Raw genomic sequence first — 26,463 nt, 5'->3', positions numbered from 1 at the left:
ACTGGGAAGGAGCTCCCATATCTTACCCTTCCCTGCTCTGCTCTTCCTCTCCCCTCACCCCATCTTGGTTCTGTGGTCAACAAATTTCCCTATGCCTTGAACTTGTTTTAGTCATCTAGTGCTGCTGTAACAGAAATACCACAAAGAGAAGTTTATTCTCTCACAGTTCAGTAGGCTAGAAGTCCAAATGCAGGGTGCCAGCTCCAGGGAAAGGCTTTCTCTGTCAGCTCTGAGGGAAGATCCTCGTCATCAGTCTTCCCTCCGTCTGGGAGCATCTCAGCACAGGAACGTCAGGTCCAAAAGACATGCTCTGCTCCTGGAGCCACTTGCTTGGTGGTATGAGGTTTCCAGCTCACTGCTTGCTTCCATTTCCTTTTTATCTCTTGCAGGATAAAAGGTGGTACAGGCCACACCCCAGGAAAACTGCCTTTACATTGGTCAGAGATATGCCCTGGGTAAGGGTGGTGTTACAACCCCATCCTAATCATCTTTAACATAAAATTACAATCATGAAATGGAGGACAACCACACAATCATGGCCCAGCCAAATTGATACATTTGTGGGGGGGAACATAATTCAGTTCATGACAAACCTGTTTACCAAATGCTCCCTTAAACCCTACTTCTCTTTGAGGTCACCATTGAGGTGACCTCAAGGTCACCTTGAGGAAGCTCTCTCCAGTGCTGGCAGCTCATTTCTTCACACCTTATGAACTTCACATTTGAGAGATGGCATCATGTCCTCACTCCCCGATGCCATTCCGCCTCATCTCCTTTGAGCTTATGCCATCTCCAACTCTATCACTTTCTACCCTTCCTCACCAATTAGCCTTTTCATCTCTATGCCAGGACTTACTGTCATCTTGCCTCTCATTTCCTTGATTTTCTCAGTTCCTTTCAGCCCATTCCCCTGTGGCTGCAGCAGACCTTGTTGTTTAAAAAAAAAAAAAATTTTTTTTTTTTTTTCCTTGAAATCTCAACTTCATATGTCTTGCTCTGGGGCCCTCTGTCCCTTCAGCTCTCTCACTCTGTCACACCCGCTACTCCTGTTCACCACCCTTTCCTTGACCTCTCTATTTCCTCCTATCACCTCCTGCTGTTTTTATTTCCTTCTGTCTTTAGCCTAAGCTCCTTGGATAACAATTAAGCCATTCTTTTCAACTCCTTGGAGTCCCTGGGTGATGCAAATTGTTAATGCAATCAGCGGCTAACTAAAAGGTTGGAGGTTTGAGTCCACCCAGAGGTACCTTAGAAGAAAAGCCTGGTGATCTACTTATTAAAAATCAGTCATTGAACACAAAAAGAAACAATTTTTGATAGTTACAAGGGAGGGGAGGGGTTGCGATGGAAAAACACTAAATAGACAAGAGATAAGTGGTAACTTTGGTCAAGGGTAAGACAGTACATGGTACCGTGAAAGCCAGCACAACTTGTAAAAGGCAATGTCATGGAAGCTCCATAGACACATCCAAACTCCCTGAGGGACTGAATTGCTGGACTGAGGGCTGTGGGGACCATGGTCTTCGGAAACACCTAGCTCAATTGGCATAACATAGTTTATAAAGAAAATGTTCTACATTCCACTTTGGTGAGTAGCACCTGGGGTCTTAAAAGCCTGTGAGTGGCCAAGATACTCCACTGGTCTCACCTCTTCAGGAGCAAGGAAGAATGAAGAAAACTAAACATACAAGGGAAAGATTAGTCCAAAGGACTAATAGACCACATCTACCACGGCCTCCACCAGACTGAGTCCAATGTAACTAGGTGGTGCCTGGCTACCACCACGGACTGCTCTGGCAGAGATCACAGTAGAGAGTCCCAGACAGAGCTGGAGAAAAATATAGAACAAAATTCTAACTCACAAAAAAAGACCAGACTTACTGGCCTGACAGAGACTGGAGAAACCCCAAGAGTATGTCCCCCGGACACTCTTTTAGCTCAGTAATGAAGTCACTTCAGAGCTTCACCTTTCAGCCAAAGATTAGACAGGACCATAAAACAAAACGAGATGAAAGGGGCACACCAGCCCAGGGACAAGGACTAGAAGGCAGGAGGGGACAGGAAAGCTGGTAATAGGAAACCCAAGGTAGAGAAGGGAGAGTGTTGACATGTCATGGGGTTGGTAATCAATGTCATAAAACAATATGTATACTAACTGTTTAATGAAAAACTAGTTTGTTCTGTAAACCTTCACCTAAAGTACAATTTAAAAAAAAAAATCAGTTACTGAAAACCCTCTAAAGCACAGTTCTACTGTGATACACATTAGTTGGTGTCAACTTGTTTTGTTTTGGTCAACTCCTTGCTCCATTATCTTTTCATTTCTCCTCCAAGCCCAACCCACCCCTCCATCATTCCTGTTTCCCCTTTCTCCAGTCATACATGAACCATGAGACTGAGGACTTCTGGGGCAAGTCACACAGCCCTGCTCAGTGTGCCTGTAAATGAGTAATCTCTGCCTCAGTGCACCCAGAGCTGCATGCCCAGATCCATCTAGCCATGATTTCTCCTGCTCCAGGGTGACTATTGCAGACATTCTTGTCAAGGTCAAATCTTTCCCTGCCTTTCAGCAAAGACCATGACCTCCTCTACTTAGAAAATAGAACCTAAATGAAATCATAGGATCTCTCTCAACTTCCTGCCATCCTACCTAAAACTCGCCACAACTACCTCTTCCCTCTTCACTCCTGTCCCAAGGAAAGAGTCCTTCTGATCTCATGACCAAGCCCCCAGAGTGCCCTGGATGCCCTGCCTTCCCAGGGCCTCATTTCATCATTCCCCATTTCTCCTCTATATCTTCAGTCAATCATCCAATCTCTGTCTCCGCTCTTCTTTAGCATTTCAATGTGGTCAAGTTTCTCCCATCTTCAAAACATTTTTTTAAACCTTCCCTCAGGTTTCTCTCTATTCTTTCACTACCAAGAAACACTTTCTTTGAAATCATCTGCTCTTCCTGTCTCATCTTCCTCATCTACCACTGGACATTGGCTCCATCATCACACTTAATCTATTCCTGCCAGTATCACCAATGACCTGTCACTAACCTGCTTTTCAGTCCTGTCTAAACTTGCCTGCAGCATATGATGCTGTTGGTCTCCTTGAAACTCACTCTCCTGTCAGCCTCTGTGAGTCCACTCTCCCCAGGATTTTAATCTATCACTCGGAAATACTGGTGTTCCCCATTGTTCTGTCCTGGATTGATGCCTCTTCTCACTCTCCTTGAGTGGTCTCATTCTTCTCATGGCTTCTTTGATTATCTTTCAGCTGAATCCCCAAATCTATTTCTAAAACTTTCTCCTGAATATAAGACCTTTAGAGCCACTTGCTCCCAGATATTTCCATTTGGAGGTCCCACAGGCACCTCAAATCTCAGCATGCCCTACTTACTGATGACCCTCCATCCAGACCTGCTCCTCCTCCTGAATCCTTGCCTTAGCGAAAGCACATCCAGATGGCCAAGCCAAAACCTTCAGTCATGTAGACTTTATTCAGAATGTTGGTATGTTCTTCATTTTAGATTTTTTTGCATTAATTTTTACTTTCTAAAACAAATATTGGACTAACATATAATTTTTCTTGATTATTGATATTTTTGGTGCCCCCTTAAATTTAGTTCCCAAGGTGAATGCCTCACTCTCCTCACCCTCGTCCTGACCCGGCCCTCCAAGTTTGAGTTAGGTGCTTTCATAGTACATATTACTCTGTGTGATAAATTCCTATTTCCTTGTCTGTATTTTGACTAGATGTTCGCTCTTTGAGAGCAGAGACCATATCCAGATCCCAAGGGTCTAATACAGGGACTGGCCCACAGTAGATGCTCATTACACATTTGTTGGTTGCATCATTGGAGGAAGGAACAATTGGGTGGGTGTGGGCACATGCAAAGGGCTATGCTTACAAAATGAAGAGAGCTGGGCAGATTCCATCCCCTCCTAAGGACACTTGTTGTCTTGAACTGATCACAGCATTAGACAAGCCACTTGGGCAGGTATGCAGGTGGAAGTACCCCACATTTGTATCTTCTACAATACGGTGAGGCCTCCCTACCAGCCAACAGCGAACCAGTTGCCAAATCTACTGCGACTCATGTGACCCCATGTGTGGCAGAGTAGACTTGTATTCCACAGAGCTTTCAATGGCTGACTTTTCAGAAGTAGATCACCAGGACCTTCTTCCAAGGCACTCCTGGGTAGACTCAAACCTCCAACTTTTCAGTTAATAGCCAAGCACATTAATCATTTGCACCACCCGAGTCCTAGGAAGCCTTAAATCTGCATCCTGCCCCTGGCAGCAGGATCCAGCTCTGACTTCAGATGTTGGTGATTTTTAACTAGGGCCCTGAATGCCTGGCTTCACTGAAGTGGCAATCCTTGCCAGGGCCATGCACCCAGACAGTGCATGCTTGAGGACATCCTGGAAGCAGGGGGGCCCTGCTGCTTACTTTCCAGGTCAACTTGTCTCTGGGGCCCTCTTTTCCTTTCCTTCAGGTGTCCTGAAGCTCTGGGACCTGGGGCAAAGGGACCATGTATCTTCCCAGGAATGGATGGTCCTGGGAATATATGGCCTTAGTGTATCCCCTCTCCTACCCATTTCTGAGCATGAGAGAAACCAGCTTTGGAAAGGGTTCATATGTGTTTTCTACAGGTGTGTGTGTAGTGGGTGAGGCCAAGGGGTGTATAAGATGAGAGGTGGGAAATCTGACCTATACTTGAGATTCCTCAGACCTGATACCTGTTGCCATTGGACACACAGACCTCCTTCTCCCTCACTCCCCACACATGAGGACCCTAGAGGTTTGATCTAGATGACACCTACACCCAATCCCAGTCATAGAATGCCTTGTTCTGCCAGCTGTCAGCAGAGGGCTGGAGGTCCTGGTTTTGCAGGTAACATGAATGCAACAAGCAAGAGCCATACAAGACGGTGCCTGGGGCTAGCATAAGCAACCCTGATTTTCCAGAAGCCCAACAGATCTGTACTTCTGCACTTGCAGACTCATCCCTATTGGAGTCACACACAGCAACTTCCGGGGGTGGTTCCTGACATCCCATATTGGCATCTACAGAAAAGCAAGGACCCTTTTAGCCTGAAAACGCTGGGAAGGTATCCAAAAAAAAACCTCCCTGATGGCTCCAGCTCCCCTCTTTCCCAAAACACAGGAATTTCACATACACATTACCATCTGCCATTTCATTTGTTACGTTACATCCTTCCAGCTGGACTCCCACCTCCTTGGGAACATAGTTCCTCCTCCTCCCCCACTTTTTCCTTCTCTTCCCCTCTTTCTCTGGTCTCCCTCTGGTCACTTCCTCCCTTCATCTCTCATAGCACTAAGAACAGGCCCGGTGGGCCTTGGCCTTCACTTGCTGGCTGACCCATTAGAGGCCAAGGTGAGCACTGATCCTGAGACTCCAGAGGAGACTCCAGAGACTTGGCAAAGCAGCCTCCTTTCCTGAAGGATCCTAATAGACTCCCCACGAGGCAGCCGGCCATTCATTCTCACATAGCCCAGGCTCCAGAACTCTGTCTTGGAACCCGCTCCATGTCTGACTCACGACTATTGAATCAAATGAACTGTAGGTACATACTTAATGAGTCATTTGTTTCATTTCACATGCGCCCAGCTGAAAATGAATTACAAAATGCCTTCATAAATGTACGTCCATATCAGAAGGCATCGAATCTGATTCTCACTTAATTTCTAGTTGAGGGAAAGGCGGGCAGCAGCTCAGCTGTCTTCACCTGCCTTTGCTGCTCAGGAATGGATTGGCTACATTTAAGATCTAGCAAGTGGCATACATAACCTAGATGCAGAGTCAAGTTCAGTAAGGAAGTCTCCAAACTGCAAGAGGTAACCCACCTTCCCTGAGTGAAAATTTCCAAGAATCTGAGCACTTACATGAACACAGAGGATCAGACACTTGATACCTGTAAGGCCCAGTCATCCTAGGGTGCTGTGTTTAAACAGGACCTTGCAGGGTTTCTCATGAATGTAATTAATATAATTAACTGTCCCACCTGTGTCCCCCCTCACGGCCACTGACTTGTGGCAGAGGTACAGCAGAGCACGTAATGTGGATCTTCAGCTCCAAGAGAGGTATCAAGTCGCCTTTTGTCTCTGTTTTCTTGTCTTTCAGAGATTGAGCAGGGCAGCTGCGGTGACCCTGGTATCCCTGCCTATGGCCGGAGAGAAGGCTCCCGGTTCCGCCATGGTGACACACTCAAGTTTGAGTGCCAGCCTGCCTTTGAGCTAGTGGGGCAGAAGGCAATCACATGCCAAAAGAATAATCAGTGGTCTGCTAAGAAGCCAGGCTGTGTGTGTAAGTGAGCGGGAGGCGGTGCTTTGAGGGCCCCAAAGAGAGTCAGGGGGCCCACTTACCAGCAAGTCCAGGGGCCCCATCCTTGAGACCTTGCAGGGTTGTAACAACAGCTTCACTTTGGTTGGTTTCTTTTATTCTTTGGGGCAGTGCTTGCTGGGTCCTCATTCCTGGTGGTAAAGTACACTGTAGCACTGAGAGTGATTGATCTTGGCATTCAGGGACCTTCTTCAATGCCATCTTTCCCTCCCTGGTGATCCTTCAGAGCAAGGTAGAGGCCAATGGGGCTTGGTCCGCCAGGCTCAGACTCAGGGATTTTCTCTTCATCCTTGATGCCACCGGTGACACCATGCAATTAATCCAGGGTGGAAGAGAATGCAAGCGTGTGGTTGTAGACTCTGTACCAGCATCTGGATGCTATGGAAAACCATGGCCTTGACAGAATATAACGAGTTTCCTAAAATTGCTTTCTTTTGGATGGGACTTAGGGAGCAGCGGGGATCGAGCTATCTTTGCATTGTTGATCCTTTGGGGAAGGGGTTAGCGTTGAGTGCTCTGTTATAGGGAGATAACAGGTAACCTCTCAGATGATATAACCATACTTTCTGGTGCAAATGATGTCTTAATTAAGTCTTGGGTCACAGTGGAATTGATGAGGGTGAGGGGACTGTGTGTAGCAATGGGAGAACCAGGCATGGTCATCGCTGGGAAATCAGAGGCTCTGGCTTCTCTGGGATGTCACTTCTTATTCTTCCAACCCTTGCCACCCCACCTCCTCCTCCATCTCTTTCAGTCTGCTTGTCTCAGGTCAGCCTAACCCTCTGACCCTTCCCCCACATGGGTGGGCTTCTCTGGACCTCTGAGTTCTGCACACCAGAGAATGGTGGCCTCTTGGGGCTGGGAGAGTAGCCTGGGAGACCACAATGGAGCACCAGTGACTACTAAGAGTTTGGTGTCTGAGATGGTGAGTTAGGTCATACCACAGAATTAGACTTTTCCAAAAAAAAAAAAAAACTTTGGTCTCACAAAGCATTTTTGATGACTTGTGAGTTTATTTATGTAAAAATTCTTACAGAGGTTTAAAAATCAAACCACCCTTAGATACACATTTAACAAATCACCCTTACTGGAAAGAATGGAATGGCATGAGATCTGCCAGTCTCTGCTCGCCGATGTAGTTAGAATATGGAGCCCTACAGTGTTAGCCTTGTAGCCCACCGGGACTCCAGGGGACCAGGAGGGGTGGGGAGCATCACCAGGGAGCAGCTCAGGGCACGCAGCAACAAAGGGGCTGGGAGTTGTAGAGACCAAGCCCAGACAATGGTGGGTGAAAGGAGTCGAGCTAGGCAGGGGGCAGGTTTGAGGCTGGGCTTCAGAAAGTAAAAGCATAGACTGGAAATCTCCAGGGTGATGGGGCTTACTCTCTGAAATCCACCCAGATAGAACAAAGCAGGGAGAACTGGAACAGGGCCAAGCCCCTGGGGCAGAGAGCTGGTAAGAATAATGTGGGAAGCAGAGCCAGCCACCCACTTGTTCTTGTTAGCTGCCATTGAGTTGGCCCCTGACTCATGGTGACCCAGTGTACAACAGGATCCATAGGGTTTTCACTGACTGATTTTTTGGAAGTAAATTGCCAGGCCTTTCTTCCTAGTCTGTCTTAGTCTGGAAGCTCTACTGAAACCTGTTCAACATCATAGCAACATGTGAACCTCCACTGACAGACAAGTAGTGGCCGTGTATGAGGTACATTGGCAGGGAATCGAACCTGAGTCTCCCACATGGAAGACAAGAATTCTACCACTGAAGCATTAGGACCAAGATCAAGTTCGCTGCCCCGCAAGCCAAGAGATATAGGTAGCAGAGTGCTGGGGAAAAGCCTTAGGATTTGGGGTGGTGAGTACCACTTGAGTCCTCCAGGAATTTACTTGACACTTTGACTCTTAAGAGTAGTTTTAAAAAATGTTTTGAGAATCTTCACTAATCCTGCTGCTCAGCAGGCTCCCAGATTCCAGGAGCAAGGCTGACACCCACAGTGAGCTGGGCACTAATGGCAAGCAGCTGAGTGACAGAGGGGACACAGCAGCCCCAGCAATTGTGAATCTGTGGGGAAACCCTGGTGGCGTAGTGGTTAAGTGCTTCAGCTGCTAACCAAAGGGTCGGCAGTTCAAATCCGTCAGGCGCTCCTTGGAAACTCTATGGGGCAGTTCTACTCTGTCCCATAGGGTCGCTATGAGTCGGAATCGACTCGACGGCACTGGGTTTGGTTTTTGGTTTGGTTTGCGCTCTGTGGTTTAAAACAAGGACGTGGAGCCTGAGCCTGAAGATGATAACTGTGAGCCAGGCAGTCTGGGGGACCGTCATGGCATTTCTTCTTCTTGACGATTATGGGATGTAGGGGAACGGCATCACTAAGGCACTGTAATCACTTAGGTGTGTCTGGACATTTGAGTGTAACAGAGCACAACTTGAGTCTCAGGGATGCTGATGTCAGTGGACGAGGCGAGAGAGCCAACTGGCCCAGTGCCTTTGCACCACATTGCAAGGTTGATTTGCATTTCATGAAGGCAAGGGGTCACCATCTATCAGCTCTCTCCTGGGTGTCCAGCCCCGAAGTCGATGCTTCCTAGACTGTCCTCAGGGAGCTCACAGTCTAACAGGTGGTGAAAAGGAAAAGAGGGTGATAAAGAAAGGCCTGATGCACTGACATAACCTTGGATTCGAATTCTGGGGCCCTGATTTTAATGCTAGTTCACCTACTCAGCTGTGGCCAGGGCATCTCCTCTCTCTGGGTTTATTTCAGTTTACTGATCTACCCGACAGGGTAGCACTCTGTTCTGGCTCCAAACTTCTATGCTTCTATGTTCATACTTCCAGGAAGAGGTAACTGTGACGTGAACAAACCAAAAAAACAAGTTGCTGTTGAGTCAGCTTCGGCTTATGGTGGCCCCGTGTGTCAGAGTAGAGCTGTGCTCCACGGGATTTTCAGTGGCTGATTTTTCAAAAGTAGGTCACCAGGCTTTTCTTCTGAGGCACCTCTGGGTGGACTCAAACCCCCAACCTTTTGGTTTGCAGCCAAGCACGTTAACCGTTTGCACCACCCAGGGACTCCAGCGCATGAACAGTCCCGACATTTTCCACCACAAATGCTTGAAAACTACTTCCTGAAGCAGATCATTACAGAGCAGGTCATACTTCGATTCAGGGATATTAAACTTTGATGTCCTGCTCCTGACTCTGGATCAAATATATCATGGTGTGTGATCAATAGAAAAGGCTCGGCATCTGTAAACATCTATCAAAATGCAAAATAGTAAAGTTGATTGCTGCATTTTATAAAGTGTTCATAAATGTACACACAAAAGCCCCTCTAGCAAAAGGCATCATAACTGTCCTACGTTGTTGTTAGGTGTCATTGTTAGGTACTGTCGAGTCAGCTCCAATTCATGGTGACCTTATGTATAACAACGACATGTTACCTGGTGCTGTGCCATCCTCGCAATCGTTGCTATGTTTGAGCCCATTGTTGCAGCCACCGTGTCAATCCACAGCACACGTTAATCACAATAAATATGAATACAATATTTAGCAAACAAAAATGTTCTTTCCTTCTGAGAATATAAAGGGGCTTGAGGAAATTGTTTTGATGGCTCAAATCTCTTTGAACAATTATCCAAAGAAGTGCAAAGCAGTGCATTCTTCTTTCCTGACACAGGGAACTGCCCTGCTGAGACTACACAGATAAACACTCTTTCTTCCCTGTCCCACAGCATTTTCTGCAGCACGTGGAGACTTCAGAGCCATTTCATTGGCTTTTGGACTGCCCTGACAGTGGTAGATGCTCAACAGATGATCTTTTCCATCTAGGTTTTCAAGAAGGTGATGTTTCTGACAACGAAAAGCATTTTTAAAGAAAAGATGGAACCAATTTCTTTTTTCTTACTCTCATAGTCCTTGGTTAATTCACATCTCCAGGGACCACTGCTCAAATTAGATGAAAGTAGCACCCCATTCCATCCATTCAACAATTTTGTTGAGTGTCTACCACATGCCAGACACCAGGCATTGCATTCAGAGCTATTCAGTCTCTGCCTATGCAATTTTTGCTTAACCTGACTGTCTTGGTGAGAGAGCCTTGGCCAGGTTGCATGGATTCTTCACCTTCCCAGAAGCTCTACCCATCTTACTCCCTTCTTTACAAAAGGATAGGAAGCCTTTCTCATACAACCATGTCCAGTTTTCCTTTACAAGAGATGCAATGAGAAGGAAGGTACAAATAACTCTAATGAAGGTTTGCACAATACTCGATGCTATGTTGACAGGCGAGCAGAAAGCTTCACACTTCATAAGGAAGCCAGGAAACCAATTATCAGTCCATTAGCAGCCACTTTCAAAAGAAGTTTCAAAACAACCTTCACCAGAGATTTGCCAAGACTGCACAAATGTGCTCTTTCCTTCGCCATGTTGTAAACCGCTGTGGGAAGGTGTGAATCCTAATTGCTCAGCTCCTAATGTATATGGCATATGTGGGAAATGTGAAGGCAGGACCTACTGGGATCTAGACAGTGAAAGTTCCTAATCTGCAGAGTCTTGAGAGATCCAGGGAGGGAGAAGGGGGTGCTCAAAAAAGTGTCTCAGAGGATACAGGGCTTGAGCTGGGCCCTGAAGAGCTGGGAAGTAAAGAAGGGTGTCCCACACAGGGCTACTAAGGGAAATGGTTCTCTTCTAGTACCTCCTGTCTGTCCTCCCCTCTCTGCACACACATACACACACACACACACATACAGCTTCTGGACAAAGGGGTAGGTTAGGTCATAGGGTCATCAGGAAGCTGGCCTCTCCCAAGTACCGTTACTCTAAGTCAGGGTTTTTCAACCTAGGCATTACTGACATTTTAGACCAGATAATTCTTTGTTATGTGGGACTGTCTTCTGCCCTGTAGGATGTTCAGCCGCATCCTTGACCTCTACCCACTAGATGCCAGTAGCAATCCAGGGGAGGGAGTGTGACAGCTAAAAATGTCTCCAGATATTGGCAAATGTCTCCTGAGCACAAAATCATCCCAGGTTGAGAAGCACTGGTCTAGGATAACCTGAAGAAAAAAAAAAAAATCGTTGCCACCGAATCCATTCTGACTCATAGCAACCCTATAGGACAGAGTAGAACTGCCACCATAGGGTTTCCAAAGCTGTAATCTTTAAGGAAGCATCTTTCTTCCGTGGAGCAGCTGGTGGGTTCAAACCACTGACCTTTCAGTTAGCAGCCAAGCACTTAACCGCTATTGCCACCAGGGCTCCTTCCCGAGGATAACCTAGTCTTGTCAGATCCCAATATGATGAAATCTTTGGATTTGTGTTTTTAGTGGGGCTATGATTAAAGTGGAAACCCTGGTGGCATAGGGGTTAAGGTACTATAGCTGCTAACCAAAAGGTCGGTAGTTCAAATCCGCCAGGCGCTCCTTGGAGACTCTATGGGGCAGTTCTACTCTGTCCTATACAGTCGCTATGAGTTGGAATCGACTCAACCGCAGTGGTTTGTTTTGTTTTTTTTTTTTATGATTAAAATCTATAGAATCATAACAGCGAGAAAACACAGAGTAGGAAACAATCCCAATACTAATTAAATGTTTTATCTCATTGGAAAGAGATGAAACTTACTGAACAACTTTATGGGAATTGGCCTTTTGTTCTCCTCATTTTACAGATATAAACAAAGTTCCAGGAGAGTAGGTAACTAGCTCAAAGATTATAGAACTGTTAAACGGTGGGCTGGAATTTGAGCTACTAATTGGCAGAGCATCAATCTGAACCAAGATTCCTACTCCAAGTCCTGCACTTTCTCCATTGCACCAGATTTCTAGAATTCAAAGGTTCATCTGTAGCAGCAAGGGCAAGGAATTCTTAGAACAAAAATACTAGGCCAGAGTACAGAAGGAAACTGTTGGCTGAGTTACACCCCCATAGTGACAAGGGTTGAGAGGCATTAAGCAGATTAATGGAGGATAGATCCATCACCCTCACTGGAAGTCTACCAGTGTTGAAGCCTTTTCCTAGTCTTTACTTTTTCTCATTTCTTCCATTTATCCATTCATCTTTCACTTACTGGGCCCCTGCTATGTACAAAGATTCGTGAGAGGACATGGGTGTTTCTGGTTGGGCACAAAATTCTAAACTGGAGGACCCCGGGGAATGATCCTGCCAGAGTTGAAGGGGCTGATCTCTTTGTGTCATGACCTACATAGTAAACCCGTCGCCGTCGAGTCAATTCCGACTCATAGCGACCCTATAGGACAGAGTAGAACTGCCCCATAGAGTTTCCAGGGAGCACCTGAATTCAAACTGCCGACCTTTTGGTTAGCAGCCGTAGCACTTAACCACTATGCCGCAAGGGTTTCCTACCCACGTAATATGCTATGACTATTTCAAGAAGTATCTGGAGTTCAAAGGCCAATACTCAACATAGGTCTTTGGTGTGTTCTAGTTTTTGAAAAGCTTTTAAACAAACAAAATACACTTAATCTCACTGCCTTGAACCAAAACTGATTTCAAATTTGGTCGTTCTACATTGATTCTTAAGAAGCCCTGGTGGCACAACAGTTAAGCGCTCGGCTGCTAAGCGAAAGTTGGCAGTTCAAACTCACCCAGAGGCTCCACAGGAGAAAGACCTAGCAATCTGCTCCCATACAGGTTACAGCCTAGAAAACTCTATGGGGCAGTTCTCCTCTCACATGGGGTCGCTCTGACACCTAACAACAACATATTGACTCTTATTCATGTGCATACATATTTTAATCAAAATGAAAATACCATTTTGCACTCTGTTTTAAAGTTCACATTGTGTTGTGTATCTTAACATGTTGCTACATGTCTTTTATAGTTGTGGCACTTAACATCTACAGAATGCTGTGCCTTGTGAATGGACCATCACTTACTAAACTACTTATGTTTATTTTGTGTAAGACTGTAATAAACATCCTCATGCATATGGATTTTTTTCCCTCTGTTGATTTATTTCCTTAGGATAAATTTCCAGGAGTGAGTTATTGGTCCAGGATGTGAACATTTTTATACATCTTGATTCATACTTTCATGTGGCTCTTCCAAATGTCGTATGGTTCATAATGCCAGTAGCAGAAGCTGTAAGATACAGGGTTAGATTCATAAAATATGTGGCCTTCCCATCCAGAAACCTGGCACATCTCTCTTTGTGTTCATCTACTTTTATTTTTTCAAGTAGGTCACATACATCACTTGTAACCTTTATTAGCGTCACCAAACCTTCTCAAGTATTTGGGTGGCCTTTTAAAAATTGCTAATTTAATAGGTACGAGTTGTACATGTCCCTACAACACACCCTGCTGACTACTGCAAAGTGCCAGATGTTATGGTAGTGGTGATGTCGTTAGCTGCTGTTGAGTTGGCCCCTGACCTATGGTGACCCCACATACAATGGAACAAAACACTGCCCAGTATGACACCATCCCCGTGATCAGTTGCAGACCTGACTATTGTGATCTGTAGGGTTTTCATTGGCTGATTTTAGAAGTAGATAGCTAGGTCTTTCTTCCTAGTCCATATTAGTCTGAAGCTCTGCTGAAACCTGTTCAGCTTCATAGCAACACCCAAGCCTCCACTGGCCAACAGGTGGTGGCAGTACATAAGGTACACTCGCCAGGAATTGAATCTGGGTCTCCCACATGGAAGTCGAGAAGTCCACCACTGAACCGCCTTTGCCCCCACAGATGGTATGATAAGTGCTTTGAATCTGGATCCAAAGATGAATTGGATGTAGTCCTCGATCTCAATAAGCTCTCCCTAAAGTGGAGGTAGACATGAGGATGTAAATGACAGTGATACCTTGTGATTTAAAACATAGTTCTTCAGTTAGAAAGTATTGGTGATACAGACACATTTAGGATCTGCTCTATCAAGATTCATTCTTTTATTCAGCATATGTTCTTTGAGCATTTACAATGTGACAGGCACCATAGTAGGTGTTGAGTAAGAGAATGACAGCTCCCCGCCTCATGGAGTGCAGACTTGAGGTCTTTTCCGTTAAATAGTTGGGCCTGGAAGATGGGAAGACAACGGTGGGGCCTTATTGGAAAAGCAGACATCTAAGTGGCAGTAGTGGCTTCTGCCCCACTAAGTAAAATGTTCATGGGAATAGGAAGGCCTGAAAGACAGAGAAACCATAGTATTTTGGCCTGTGTAACAGAGGGTTGTTCAGTGGATACACTCATGCACACACATACACACATGCACACTGCCAGTTTGGGCATTTGGCTTTGTGGTGGTTCCTAACAGGGTGGGCTACTACCAAATGGATGTGAGTGAAAGAAGAGAGGTGGGTTTACGGAGTAGGATTTGGAGAGGGACTGCTGCCTACCCACTGGCCAGAAGCATGTCTCTGCTGTGGGCAAGAGACATTAGAGTGGCGCCAGAGGGATGTCAGGATTTCCATGCCAGAACACTGGACATGGACTTCAGTCCTGGCCTTTCTGCAGTCAGGCTGGATCCAGCCCTGTGTAGCAGTGATGGGAAGCATTTGCTATTGGCAGTCCTTGCCCAGTGACTCTCTGTACTAACATGTGGCTCCTAAAAAACAAAAAGCAAACCCATTGCCAGCAGGTCGATTCTAACTCATGGTGAGCCCATGTGTTACAGAGTAGAACTGAGCTCCGTAGGGTTTTCTGGCCTGTTAATCTTCATGGAAATAGATCGCCAGGCTTTTCTTTTGTGGCGCTGCTGGGTGGGTTCAAACCTCCAAGCTTTAGATTAGTACCAAAGCAAAAACCAAACTTGTTGCTGTTGGGTTGATTCTGACTCAGGGCGACTCTGTTACAGAGTAGAACTGCTCCATAGGGTTTTCTTGGCTATTATCTTTCCGGAAGCAGATCGTTAAGCCTTCCCTCCACGGCACCACTGGGTCGATTCAAACTGCCAACCTTCACGTTAGTAGTTGAGTGCAAAATGAATGTTTGTACCACCCAGTGACCTATGTGGCTACTAGGGTGTTGGTATTTTCCTTTTCAATTCGAAGCAGCTCTTTCTATATTGTGGATAGAAACCTCTTGTGGTATTTGATATTCATATTTCCCCAATCTCTTGTTTTTCTTTTGTCGTTTGGCTTTTTCGCGTGGTACCGTTGTTTTGCATTTTTACATAGACAGATCTCTCTATATTTGTGATTTCTTTTCAAAGCTGACAAAGTTATCATTCTGCCATGAATCTGAGAAGCAGTTTGTTCTATTTTTGGTTATTTGTCAGTAATTTGATTTTTTTTTTTAATGTAATTCATTAATCCATCTGGAGCTTGTTTAGATGAATATATAACATTGTCCAAACTATTATGTAGTTTTCCAACACAATTTATTAAGTAATTCATTTCCCTTTTGATTTGAGGGAAATGAATTGTTTTATCAGACGCCGAATCCTCAGATATAGTTAAGTCTGTTTCTTGAGTCGCCACTTTGTTCTGCTGCTTCATTTCTATCTTGTACCGATATTAAATAATTTTAATTGTTGTTTTATAATATGTTCTAATATCTGGCAGGGCTGGAAACTGCTTCTTCCTCCTTTAATTATTTTCTCTTTCAGAATATTCATTGTTATTCTCATCTGTTTGTTCAAGATTAATTTTAGAATCATTTTGTCAGAGTAAAAAAAAAAAATCCTATTGGGGTTTTGCATCTGTGCTCCTGCTAAACTGTAAATTAACTTGAGGAAAATAGGCATTTTTATAATACGCAGCCTTCCCGTCCAGAAACAAGGCATGTCTTTCTTTTTGTTGGTCTATTTTCATTTTTCTAAATATAACAGCTTTGTGGTTGTCTTCTTATAGGTCAAGCATTTCTCTCGTTGCCTTTATTTTTAACTAGACAGGTGCTTTTTTTCACTTCCCCTCCCACTTCGACCTCAATGCATATCCATGTTTTCTCTGCTTCCAGTGGCTGAAACCTGGCATTCCCTGTAAACATATATTCCCAGATTTCCCAAGATATGTGCAATTTCAAACACCCTTTTTCTTGGCCCAGACAATATGATCATAGTATCCATAGTCCTCGGAAATTGCCTTTTTCAATTGTTAGATGCCAGAATTGGGATCTGCTGAGGTTTGAAAACGTCGGACTCAGTGTAGGGATAATATTCCTGGGAACTGCATGTGATCGGGGCAGGGGCTGTGAGCTTCCTCTGATTGATGTAACATTTTCCTTGTTCCTCTAGGTTTACCTTAAATGTCCCGTTGACCTGCAGGTGGTCCCAGGAGAGGATTAGCAAACAGTCTGGGGATTGCTTTGGTCTAAATTGGTGTTTCGAGCCAATTTGCAGAAATTGAAAACGAGTATGTGCAGTTCCAGGACCCCCTTCCTCTGTTAGCCCGTCCTCAGGGACCTGGAGACTAAAAACCTGTGGTCTCACTTTCCTGCTGATGTGCAGAGCTGGGAGTGGTCTGCTCTGCAGAAGGACCTTCGGTTTTCCAAAGGGGTCATTTTCTTGGGTGGAAAGCCTGTGTTGGTGGCCAGAGGTAGGGAGGGTCTCTTTCTGCTCCTGTACTGCAGAGTCTACACTATGGTCAAAACTGAGAAGTGTGTGGGACCTCAGGAGGCCAGGGCTGGGGGAACTGACCCTGGATGAAGGAAGGACCGACAAAGAAGACCCTTAGATTTCCTACCAGAATGTCCAAGGAAGTAGCATCAACATTTGTCCTTCCAGGCCAATGTGGGTCGCATATATTACTTGTTACCTTTGTTTTTAAATAGGCAGATGCTTTATGTGGGGGAGAGGCCTCTGAGTTGAATGAGGTCCTCATATATATGTATGTATATATACATATAGATATGTATATATATATATACACACACACACATATATACATATATATATACACATATATATAAGGCAATTTTATATATATATATAAAATTGCCTTATATATAAGGTTACCATATGATTGCAACTAACAACAACTGAAAGGGTACTCAGTCATTTTTTGGGCTCCTACTATGTGCCAGTTTCTTGGAAAGAGTTTTGTGCATTCCTGAAGGATTTTGTCCCCTGACAAGATGACAGCCCCATGAGGCATGAGGCTATGATGCTTGTGGCTGATATCTTGTGAATGTATGTTGTTGCTATGAGGCTGGCTAGGCTGAGGCTGCCATAACTCAGTTGTTGTGATGGTGGGGGCACCTGGGGTCCATGAAATGTTGACTTCCATGTTGATGTCCCAGTAAGAAATGGGATGCATGGTCCAGTACCCTGACACTACAACTCGATGTTGGGGCAGCCTGCCTTTCCTTTAATTTGCATGTAGCAAAATGTGGAAGAGGCAATTATGCTGGGCAACAGGGATGATTCTCACATTTTCTCTCCAAGAGCTCACAGTCTAGTGGCTCGTAGTCTAGATACACACATACTTTTGATATAAAACAGTCTCTGAATTATTGCAATAATTGATATGCTCACAAAGCACCACCAGAATGTAGAGGAAGAAAAACTCATTCCAATTGTCAGATTCTCGGAAGACATCTTGGAGGACCATAGCACAGACAAAATTCTAGCTCAGTTCAACCAGAAATCTCCCTAGAACCAAACCAGACTGAAAATATAGCTTAGTTCAGGGCCCACTCCAAAAACCATATTCCTATAGTTAAGAGCCCTGGTCCTGGGCATATTGGGACCAAAGCTACATTGGTAGAATGGAGACTAGAAAAACTGACCAAGCTTTAGGAATTGAGCTGAGCAGGGGCACTTGTGTTGTCCTTGTTGGTGTCTAAAGGCAAGCATGGTGCAGGCAAACATCAGTCCTGAAGAGTCTGTCCAGGCAGACAACAGTGTGATGGTTCCATTTGACCTGCTCACTCAAGCAAGATCTTCCCTAGAGTCTGGGATTATAGGGAGCAGGACCTGGCAAGAACTGGGCAGGTGCCAGGGGCTCAAGACAAATGGGATGGGGTTCAGGTATTCAGCTCTCCAGTCCCAGAGAGCACTACCATGTACGTTAGGGGGTTGGAGGCTGGAGTCTAGGCCTGAGGAAATGACAGACGTGGTTACCCAGGTGTTGTGTTCAGGGCTCATTTTTGACATAATAAAATCCTGGGTGAGTTGACAGCAAGACTTTAAGATTGGAATTGCTGATGTATTCCCTGGTTATCTGAATATCTGACAATGGCCAGAGGGCTTTGGTAAGGAAGATACCAAGACCTTACTCTTCTCAGGTCTCAAAATACCCCAACCGCAGGGGGCAGAGGAGAAGAGCCCCCTCTCCCCTCTCTATTGATATGCTCTTCATCCTTTCTTCCCACTAGCTTGATAGTGACTACAGAGTCAAGTTCCTGGTTAAAGGACAGGTTGAGCTTTCTGTTCTCCAGCAGTTTAGTGATAGGCTCCAAACCAAGCAAAGCCTCTTAGCATATACTTGTCTGGGTGACTTACTAGTTGCATCTGAGTTCTCATGGTCACTCTTAACTTCCTCTCTTCATCAACAGATCTGGAGCCTGTGGGCACCACCAGTAGGGCCCATCACTGAACATAGGGCCTCTGCAGATCTAGGGGGAGCTCCTTGGAGGGGTCCCTAGCTGGGGGTGCCCACAGTGCACAGGGCTCCGGCTCCTATTTAATCCTGGGCTGTAAATTCTGCTTGCAGAGTGAACAGGGTACTTCTGCCATTCTTACTTCAGTTTTCACTTTTAGGATGAGAGCCAATTGGTTGTTTTTTCTCTGTAAAATGTTCAAGCTACATGCATGCCAGGTGCATTGCCATGGCCTCTCTGCAGACTATGCCTTCTTTATGTACTCTGAAATGTCCAACAGAAAGCAGTTGAGGCAGACTAAGAGTTTCACCAGTCAGAGTCTGTTTTCACAGCTTGCTCAGAAACTGGGACTTGAAGTTCTACCAGTACCACTTCCTCATCTTTGGGTGTCTTGGCAAATTTGTCATCTCCCTCAGACATGAGTACCTGGTTATCAGCCCTGGACATCATGGGTGAACTCAGGTTTGCTGTTCTCAGGGAGGGCACCTCTCACCTTTTCTAGGGCTTGGTTTCTAGGAGAGCCTTGAGTTTCCTCTCTTGGGCTTATAGGCCCTTCCTTTAGTCCTTACATACAGAAGCAGTCTTCTGGGGGGGCCTCAGCAGACTTGGGTTCAACACCAGAGCTGCTGCCCTTGGGCTACCTGATTAATTCTCATCTTGCTCTAAGAGGCTCCCTCAAGACTTCTCATGATATTGAAGGTAGCTCTGTCGGGTAACTATAGACTCCTCTGGATCACTTGGCTTCCCCTGGAGGGAAATCCAAACAAGACATCCTTTCATGAGACAGCCACCAAGTATTCTTTTCCAGTCTTCAGTGAGTGGTGGTCTGAGATATGACTGGACTTGGAGTGGTGGGGATCATGGCTGCTTCTAGATTCCCCGTGAGGCTGCTCTGCTGAAACAGATGGTGGAGCTCTGACAGAATTCAGGTGCTTGGGAGAAGAGGACAGGCTCTGAGGACTTCATAACCCCAGTGATAACGGACCTACTCTCCCAGGAGCACCTTTTGGGCTGTTGTTGGTGATGATGTTTTGAATTCCTCTGATCTTTTTTGTTTTTGGTGTTGAGAATACACAGGAAAACATACACCAATTCAACTGTTTCTACATGTACCCGCCATTTAGTAACATTGGTTACATTCTTAGAGTTATGCAACCATTCTCACCCTCATTTTCTGAGTTGTTCCTCTCTATTAACATAAATTCACTGTCCCCTAAAGTTCCTATTAATCTTTTGGGTTGCTGTTATCAATTTGATCCCATATAGATAGTTCTTGAAAGAGCATAATGCTCAAGGCGGACTATTTTTTACTAGTTAAGCTTAACTATTGTTTGGTTTTAAGAAGATTTCAGGGGATATTATTGGTTTAAGGTTTAAAGATTATCTCAGGGCAATAGTTTCAGGAGTTCATCCAACCTTCATAGCTCCAAGAAGCCTGGAGTACATGAGGATTTGAAATTCTATTCTGCATTTTCTCCCCTTTGGTAAGGATTCTTCTATAGAGTCTTTGATCAAAATATTCAGTAATGGTAGCCGGGCACCATCAAGTTCTTCTGGTTTCATGGCAAAGGAGGCAGTTGTTCGTGGAGGCAATTAGCTGCACATTCCATATCGTCCTCTTATTTCTGACTCTCCTTTTTCCTCTCTTGCTCCAGGTGAATAGAGACCAATTGTTGTGCCTTGGATGGCCTCTTGCAGGCTTTTAAGACCCCAGGCACTACGCAACAAACTAGGAGGCAGAACAGAAGCACTAAACATGTTATTAGACCAAGTAACTGTGGTGTCCCATGAAATCATGACCCTATACCTCCAACCCAAGGAACCAAATCCCATGAGGTTTTTGGTTGTACATAATCAGTCTCAGCAGCTACTTTTTTATTTATTTAGTCATTGTTGTAAATATATCTATCACACAACTTTTGCCAATTCAACTTTTTACAGGTGTACAACTCATTGACAGCGATTACAGTAATTAACTGTACAGCCCTACCCTTAATCAATGCAATATTTCCATGACTGTTAAACTCCTCCTTTCCCCCTCCCTCCTGCCCCTGGTAAAAAAATAAAAAATAATTTTTTTTTTAACCACTAATAAATTTTGTTCTCTATACATTTGCCTTTTCTTATCTTTTTATATAAGTGAGGATATACAATATTTATCTTTTTGTGATTGACTTATTTTACTCAGCATAATGTCTTCCAGCTCCATACGTATTGTGGCATTTATCAAGATGCCATTTCTCCTACTGACTGAGTAGTATCCCATTGCATGTATGTACCACATTTTGTTTAGCCATTCATCTGTTGATGGGCATTTAGGTTGTTTACACCTTTTGGCTATTGTGAACAGTGATGCAATGAACACTGGTGTACAAGTCTCTGTTTGAGTCTCTTCTTTCATGTCTTTTGGGTCTATATGTAGGAGTGGAATTGCAGGTAGTTCTGTTTTCAGATTTTTGAGGAACTGCCACACTGTTTTCCATAAGAGCTGTGCCATTTTGCATCCCACCAGCAATAGATAAGGGTTCCAGTTTCCCCACATCTTCGACAACATTTGTTATTTTCTGTTTGTTTTATTTTTTTTTTTTATCTTCGCCATCCTAGTGGAAGTGAAATGGTATCTCATTGTGGTTTTGATTTACATCTTTCTGATGGGTAGTGTTGCTGAGGATCTTTTCATGTGTTTGGTAGCTATTTGAACGTCCTCTTTGGTAAATGTCTATTCAAGTCCTTTGCCCATTTTATGATTATTTGTCTTTTCGTTGTTAAGTTGTTGAAGTTTTATATATATTTTGGTTATTAGATTGTCCCAGTCAGTAGCTTGTCTTTTTCACTTCTTTGGTAAAGTCTTTTGAGAAACAAAAGTTTTTAATTTTTATGAGGTCCCATGTATTTATTCTGTCTTCTGCTGTTTGTGCTTTTGTTATTATATTAGATAATCCACTGTTAAAATCTATGCCTGACAGCATTTCCCCTGCTTTTTCTTCTAAGAATTTTATGGTTTTAGTTTTCGCATTTAGGTCCTTAATCCATTTTAAATTTGTTTTCGTATATGGTGTGAGCATGAATCCTGTTTCATCTTTCTGCATATGGAAATCCAGTTTTCCTAGCACCATTTATTGAAGAGACTCTTTTTTCCCCATCAGATAGACTTAGTACCCTCGTCAAAAATCAGTTGACCACTGATGTGTGGATTTATTTCTGGACTTTCAATTCTATTCCTTTGGTCTGTGTGTCTATTGTTATATCAGTACCAGGCTGTTTTGATTACTCTCACTGTATAGCATATTTTAATATCAGGATTGTGAATCCTCCTACTTTGTTCTTCTCTTTCAACATTGCATTAGCTATTCAGAGCCTCTTGCCGTTCCAAGACAAGCGATTACAGTAATTAACTGTACAGCCCTACCCTTAATCAATGCAATATTTCCATCACTGTTAAACTCCTCCTTTCCCCCTCCCTCCTGTAAAGAAAGCTGTTGGAATTTTGATTGAGATTACATTGAATCTGTAGATCACCTTGAGTAGCACTGACATTCTAATAATATTTAGTCTTCCAATCTATGAACATGGAACATCTTTCCACTTATTTAAGCCTTCTTTAATCTCTTTCAGCAGTGTTTTATAGTTGTCATTATATAATCCCTACACATCCCTGGTTAGATTTATTCCTAGGTATTTTATTCTCTTAGATGCTATTATGAATGGAATTGTTTCTCTAATTTCCCTTTCAGATTTCTCATTGCTGGTATATAGAAAACCATCTGAATTTTGTTTGTTGACCTTGCACCCTGCAATTTTTCTAAATTCCTCTATTAGATCTAGAAGATTTCTTGTGGTCTCTGGGATTTTCTATCTATAGGAGCATATCATTTTTGAACACAGAGAATTTTGCTTCTTTTCCAATCTGGATACATTTAATTTCTTTTTCTTGTCTTATTGCTCTGGCTAGGACTGCTAATACAATATTGAATAGAAGTGGTGAGAGTGGAAATCTTTGTCTTGTTCCCAATTTCAAGGGGAATGCTCTCAGCCTTTCTCCATTAAGTATAATGTTGGCTGTGGGCTTTCTGTTATTCCCTGACTCATATTGAGGAATTTCCCTTCTATTCCAATCTTTCTTAGGATTTTCATCAAAAAAGAGTTTTGGGCTTTATCAAATGCATTTTCTGCATTCACAGAGGCAATCATGTAGTTCTTTTCCTTTGTTCTATTGATGTGGTGTATTGCATTGACAGATTTTCTAATGTTGAACCATCCCTGCATGTCTGGAATAAATCCCACTTGGTCATGGCGTATGACTTTTAATATGCTGTTGGATTCTGTTCACTAGTATTTTGTTGAGGATTTTTGCATCTATATTCATAAGAGATATTGGCCTGTAGTTTTCTTGTGGTGTCTCTGGCTTTGATATCAGGGTTGTTTGCTTCCTAGAATGAATTATGGAGTAGTCCTTCTTTCTTTATCTTTCTGAAGAGTTTAAACAGTATTGGTGTCAATTCTTCTCTAAATGTTTGATAGAATTCCCCAGTGAAGCCCTCTGGTCCAAGACTTTTTTTATTGAGAGATTTTTGATTACTGATTCGATCTCTTCACTTGTTATAGTCCTGTTGAGACTTTTTATTTCCTCTTGAGTCAGTTTGGGTAGGTTCTGTGCTTCTAAGAATTTGTCCATTTCATATAGGTTATCCAGTTTGTTGCTGTATAGTTGTTCATAATATTCTGTCATAACTCTCTGTATTTCTATTGAATTAGTTGTAATGTCCCATCTTACATTCCTTATTTTGGTAATTTGCATCTTTTCTCTTTTTTTCTTTGTCTGCCTAGCTGAAGATTTATCAATGTAATTGATCTTTTTCGAAGAAACAACTTCTGGTTTTAGTGATTCTCTCTATTATTTTTCCATTTTTGAATTCCTCTGGTCTTGAGAGAAATAGGGTGAAAAAACCCTGACAAGGCCTGGGCTCTTAGAATACATCCCGCCAAGTTACTTTTCTCTCCAGCTGTGTCTGGCTAGCCAGGTTAATAAAAGGAACTGAAGGTAACTCCTGCCTATCATGGAGACTGACTGGGATTTGCCCTGGTAGCAATGATAGGTCCCTACAAGTATCATTCTGGAATCTTGGATGCTGGGCATGGGCAACTGTGGGGCCTCATGGGAGTGCAAAGCACTTTTGTGTAGCTCTTGTTTGGGACATAGAAAGTCTGAGTGATCAAAACACCCAGTATACCCTCGACATAGCACAGATTATCAGAACCCCACAATGAGACTGAAGACGGAGAGAGTATTCAACACTCTGGCACAGGGCTGTTCAGCACCAGATATCCCTTTTCAGCTAATAGAGTGTGTCTCCTTTTATAAGTTGATCTACCCGCAGAGAGTGGGACACAGAATCATATAGTTAGCAACCTGAGTAGTGATTCATTCCTACAAATGAGGGGTTTCATCAGAGTCTTCTGGATTTGGAGTTGCCTATTCATTCCTTGAGGGGGAAGAGGGACTGAGGACCAGAGTTCAAACCTACTGGTCTGGGATCATGCTTAGTTAAGAAGGTAGGCCATGCTGGGGGAGGGCTGGATATACCTCTCTCTTTCTGCCTCAGTAGACTGCTTGAGAGTAGGAGATACACTGAGCAGACACATGAGTGGAGACACATTGTTAGCAGTAGAACTGGGACGTGTTGTTTCAAACTCGACCAGACTTTAGATAATACCTCCCACACACCAGGCACCATGCTGCCCTGGACGCCTTCACAAGCTTTATCACATTGAATCTTCACAACAGAGCTGTGATTTAGAAGTTATTAACCCAATTTTTATACATGTTGAAACAGACTCGATAAGACAAAGTAGCCCCCGCTCTCCTTCCCCCCCAAAAAAGGTGTAGAGTTAGTAAGTGAAAGATGGCATGCAAACCCAAATTATTCAGAAGGATTTGTATTTCTCTGCTTCAGCTTTAGGGTGGTGGCTAGGTTTGGCTACATATATTTTCCAAAGAATTTGTCACTTATTTCAAGGTAAAAGCTGAGTCCTAGGAGTGTGGGCTCAGCATCTTCCCAGGATCAAATAGCAGGGAACTTCATGCCTTGTTCCTTAAGGTGTCAGAACCTGGCCTGTGAGCTGGCAACATATCCTCAGCCAGCAGCTTAGAAGTAAATGAGACCCAAGTTCAGAACCTGGCCTTGGAAAAATCCTATGAGCATCTCAACGAAGAGGGTCTAAAGGCTAGGTAAGAGCCAGGAATGGTTTGTTGTTGTTATGTGCCGTTGAGTTGGCTCTGACTCATAGTGACCCTATAGGACAGAGTAGAACTGCCCCATAGCGTTTCCAGGGCGCGGCTGGTGTATTCAAACTGCTGATCTTTTGGTTAGCAGCCAAACTCTTAACCATTGGTGGGCATTATTCTAGAGGTACCGTAAGGATCAAGAATCCCTGGGTAGTACAAATGGTTATTGCACTTGGCAGCTATCCTAAAAGGTTGGAAGTTTGAGTTCACCCAGAGGCATCTCAGAAGAAAGGCCTGGTGATCTACTTCTGAGAAATCAGCTATTGAAAACACTGTGGATCACAGTTGTACTCTGATATACATGGGACTGCCATAAGTTGGAGTTGACTCAACTGGTAAGGATAACTGGTAGTAAAGATAAAGCCTGGCTGCATAGTAATCCCAACCCAGAACCCAAAACAAGGCAGTGGGTAATGCCCAGAAGATGGACAGGCCGTGGCATCATGGTGATAAGCAGTCAGGTAATTTATACCCAGATCCTAGCCAGCCATTGAGGGGGTACGGAGAACAGGGTCCAGCCATAGGACACAAAGACATAGCAGTTATCCCCACCAGTGAGCTTTAGCTTAGGATTCCAGTTCCAGAAGGGGATCGGAATGTGAATGAGGAGCTTGAAGCAGAAGCTACTCCTTTGGGGTTAAGGATACTTTTGAGGGAGAGACCATGAGTAAACAAATCCCTATTTGTTTAGAACAACCTGGCTTATACTTGTTGTCCTGGTGTAATTATTAATAGTGCCACCTTTCAGTCTGAAGTGTTTCAGTTTGGGCAATATGTTATATGGTCACCCTAACCATGAGCCGATGGACTTTAAGCCAAGAAGGGGATTGGGCCCCAGCCGGGTGACCTGGATGCTGAGGGTAATCCCTGAGCAGACCTGTGAAGCTCTGGTGATTGGCCCCTGCCTATCTCTCAGGGATCCAGAACCTATTAGCAGCAAGATTTCATTCTACAACCCTCAAGCTGCTGGGGTCATAGCTGTCGGCCAAGTGTGGCTTAGGCACTGGATGGGATGAGCCTGATACGTAGACTCCATGACTACAGCATTGAAGGGTAAGTGAGGGGTGGGAGGGACCCACATGACTCAACAGAAATGATTCTTAATGAATTTTCCAGGTGGACAGAGGAGAGAACCTTCTAGAAAGAAAACATAGCCTGGTCAAAAGCACAGATGTGGGGTTAGCTTTGCATATTTGTAGGACTGCAAATTGCCTAATATGGCTGGAATGTGGGTGCATTAGGGGTTGGGAAAATAAAGGCAAAAGAGCTTCTGTGGGCCTTAGGTCATTGAGGGTCTTTTGTGTCCCTATGAGAAGTTTATACTTTATCCT

General features: G+C 44.1%; 1 protein-coding gene across 1 annotated transcript in view; it reads left to right on the top strand.

The window, feature by feature from the left end:
• CSMD2 (CUB and Sushi multiple domains 2) overlaps positions 1-26,463 on the top strand; it is a 786,100-nt gene that overhangs the window by 479,102 nt on the left and 280,535 nt on the right. Inside the window, exon 13 of the mRNA XM_049878694.1 lies at positions 6,138-6,320. Coding sequence (XP_049734651.1) covers positions 6,138-6,320 — 183 coding nt within the window. The remainder of the gene's footprint in view (positions 1-6,137; positions 6,321-26,463) is intronic.

This window comes from Elephas maximus, chromosome 3 (assembly GCF_024166365.1).
Source record: "Elephas maximus indicus isolate mEleMax1 chromosome 3, mEleMax1 primary haplotype, whole genome shotgun sequence".
Taxonomy (NCBI): domain Eukaryota; kingdom Metazoa; phylum Chordata; class Mammalia; order Proboscidea; family Elephantidae; genus Elephas; species Elephas maximus.
This window is presented reverse-complemented; position numbering and strand designations above follow the sequence as displayed.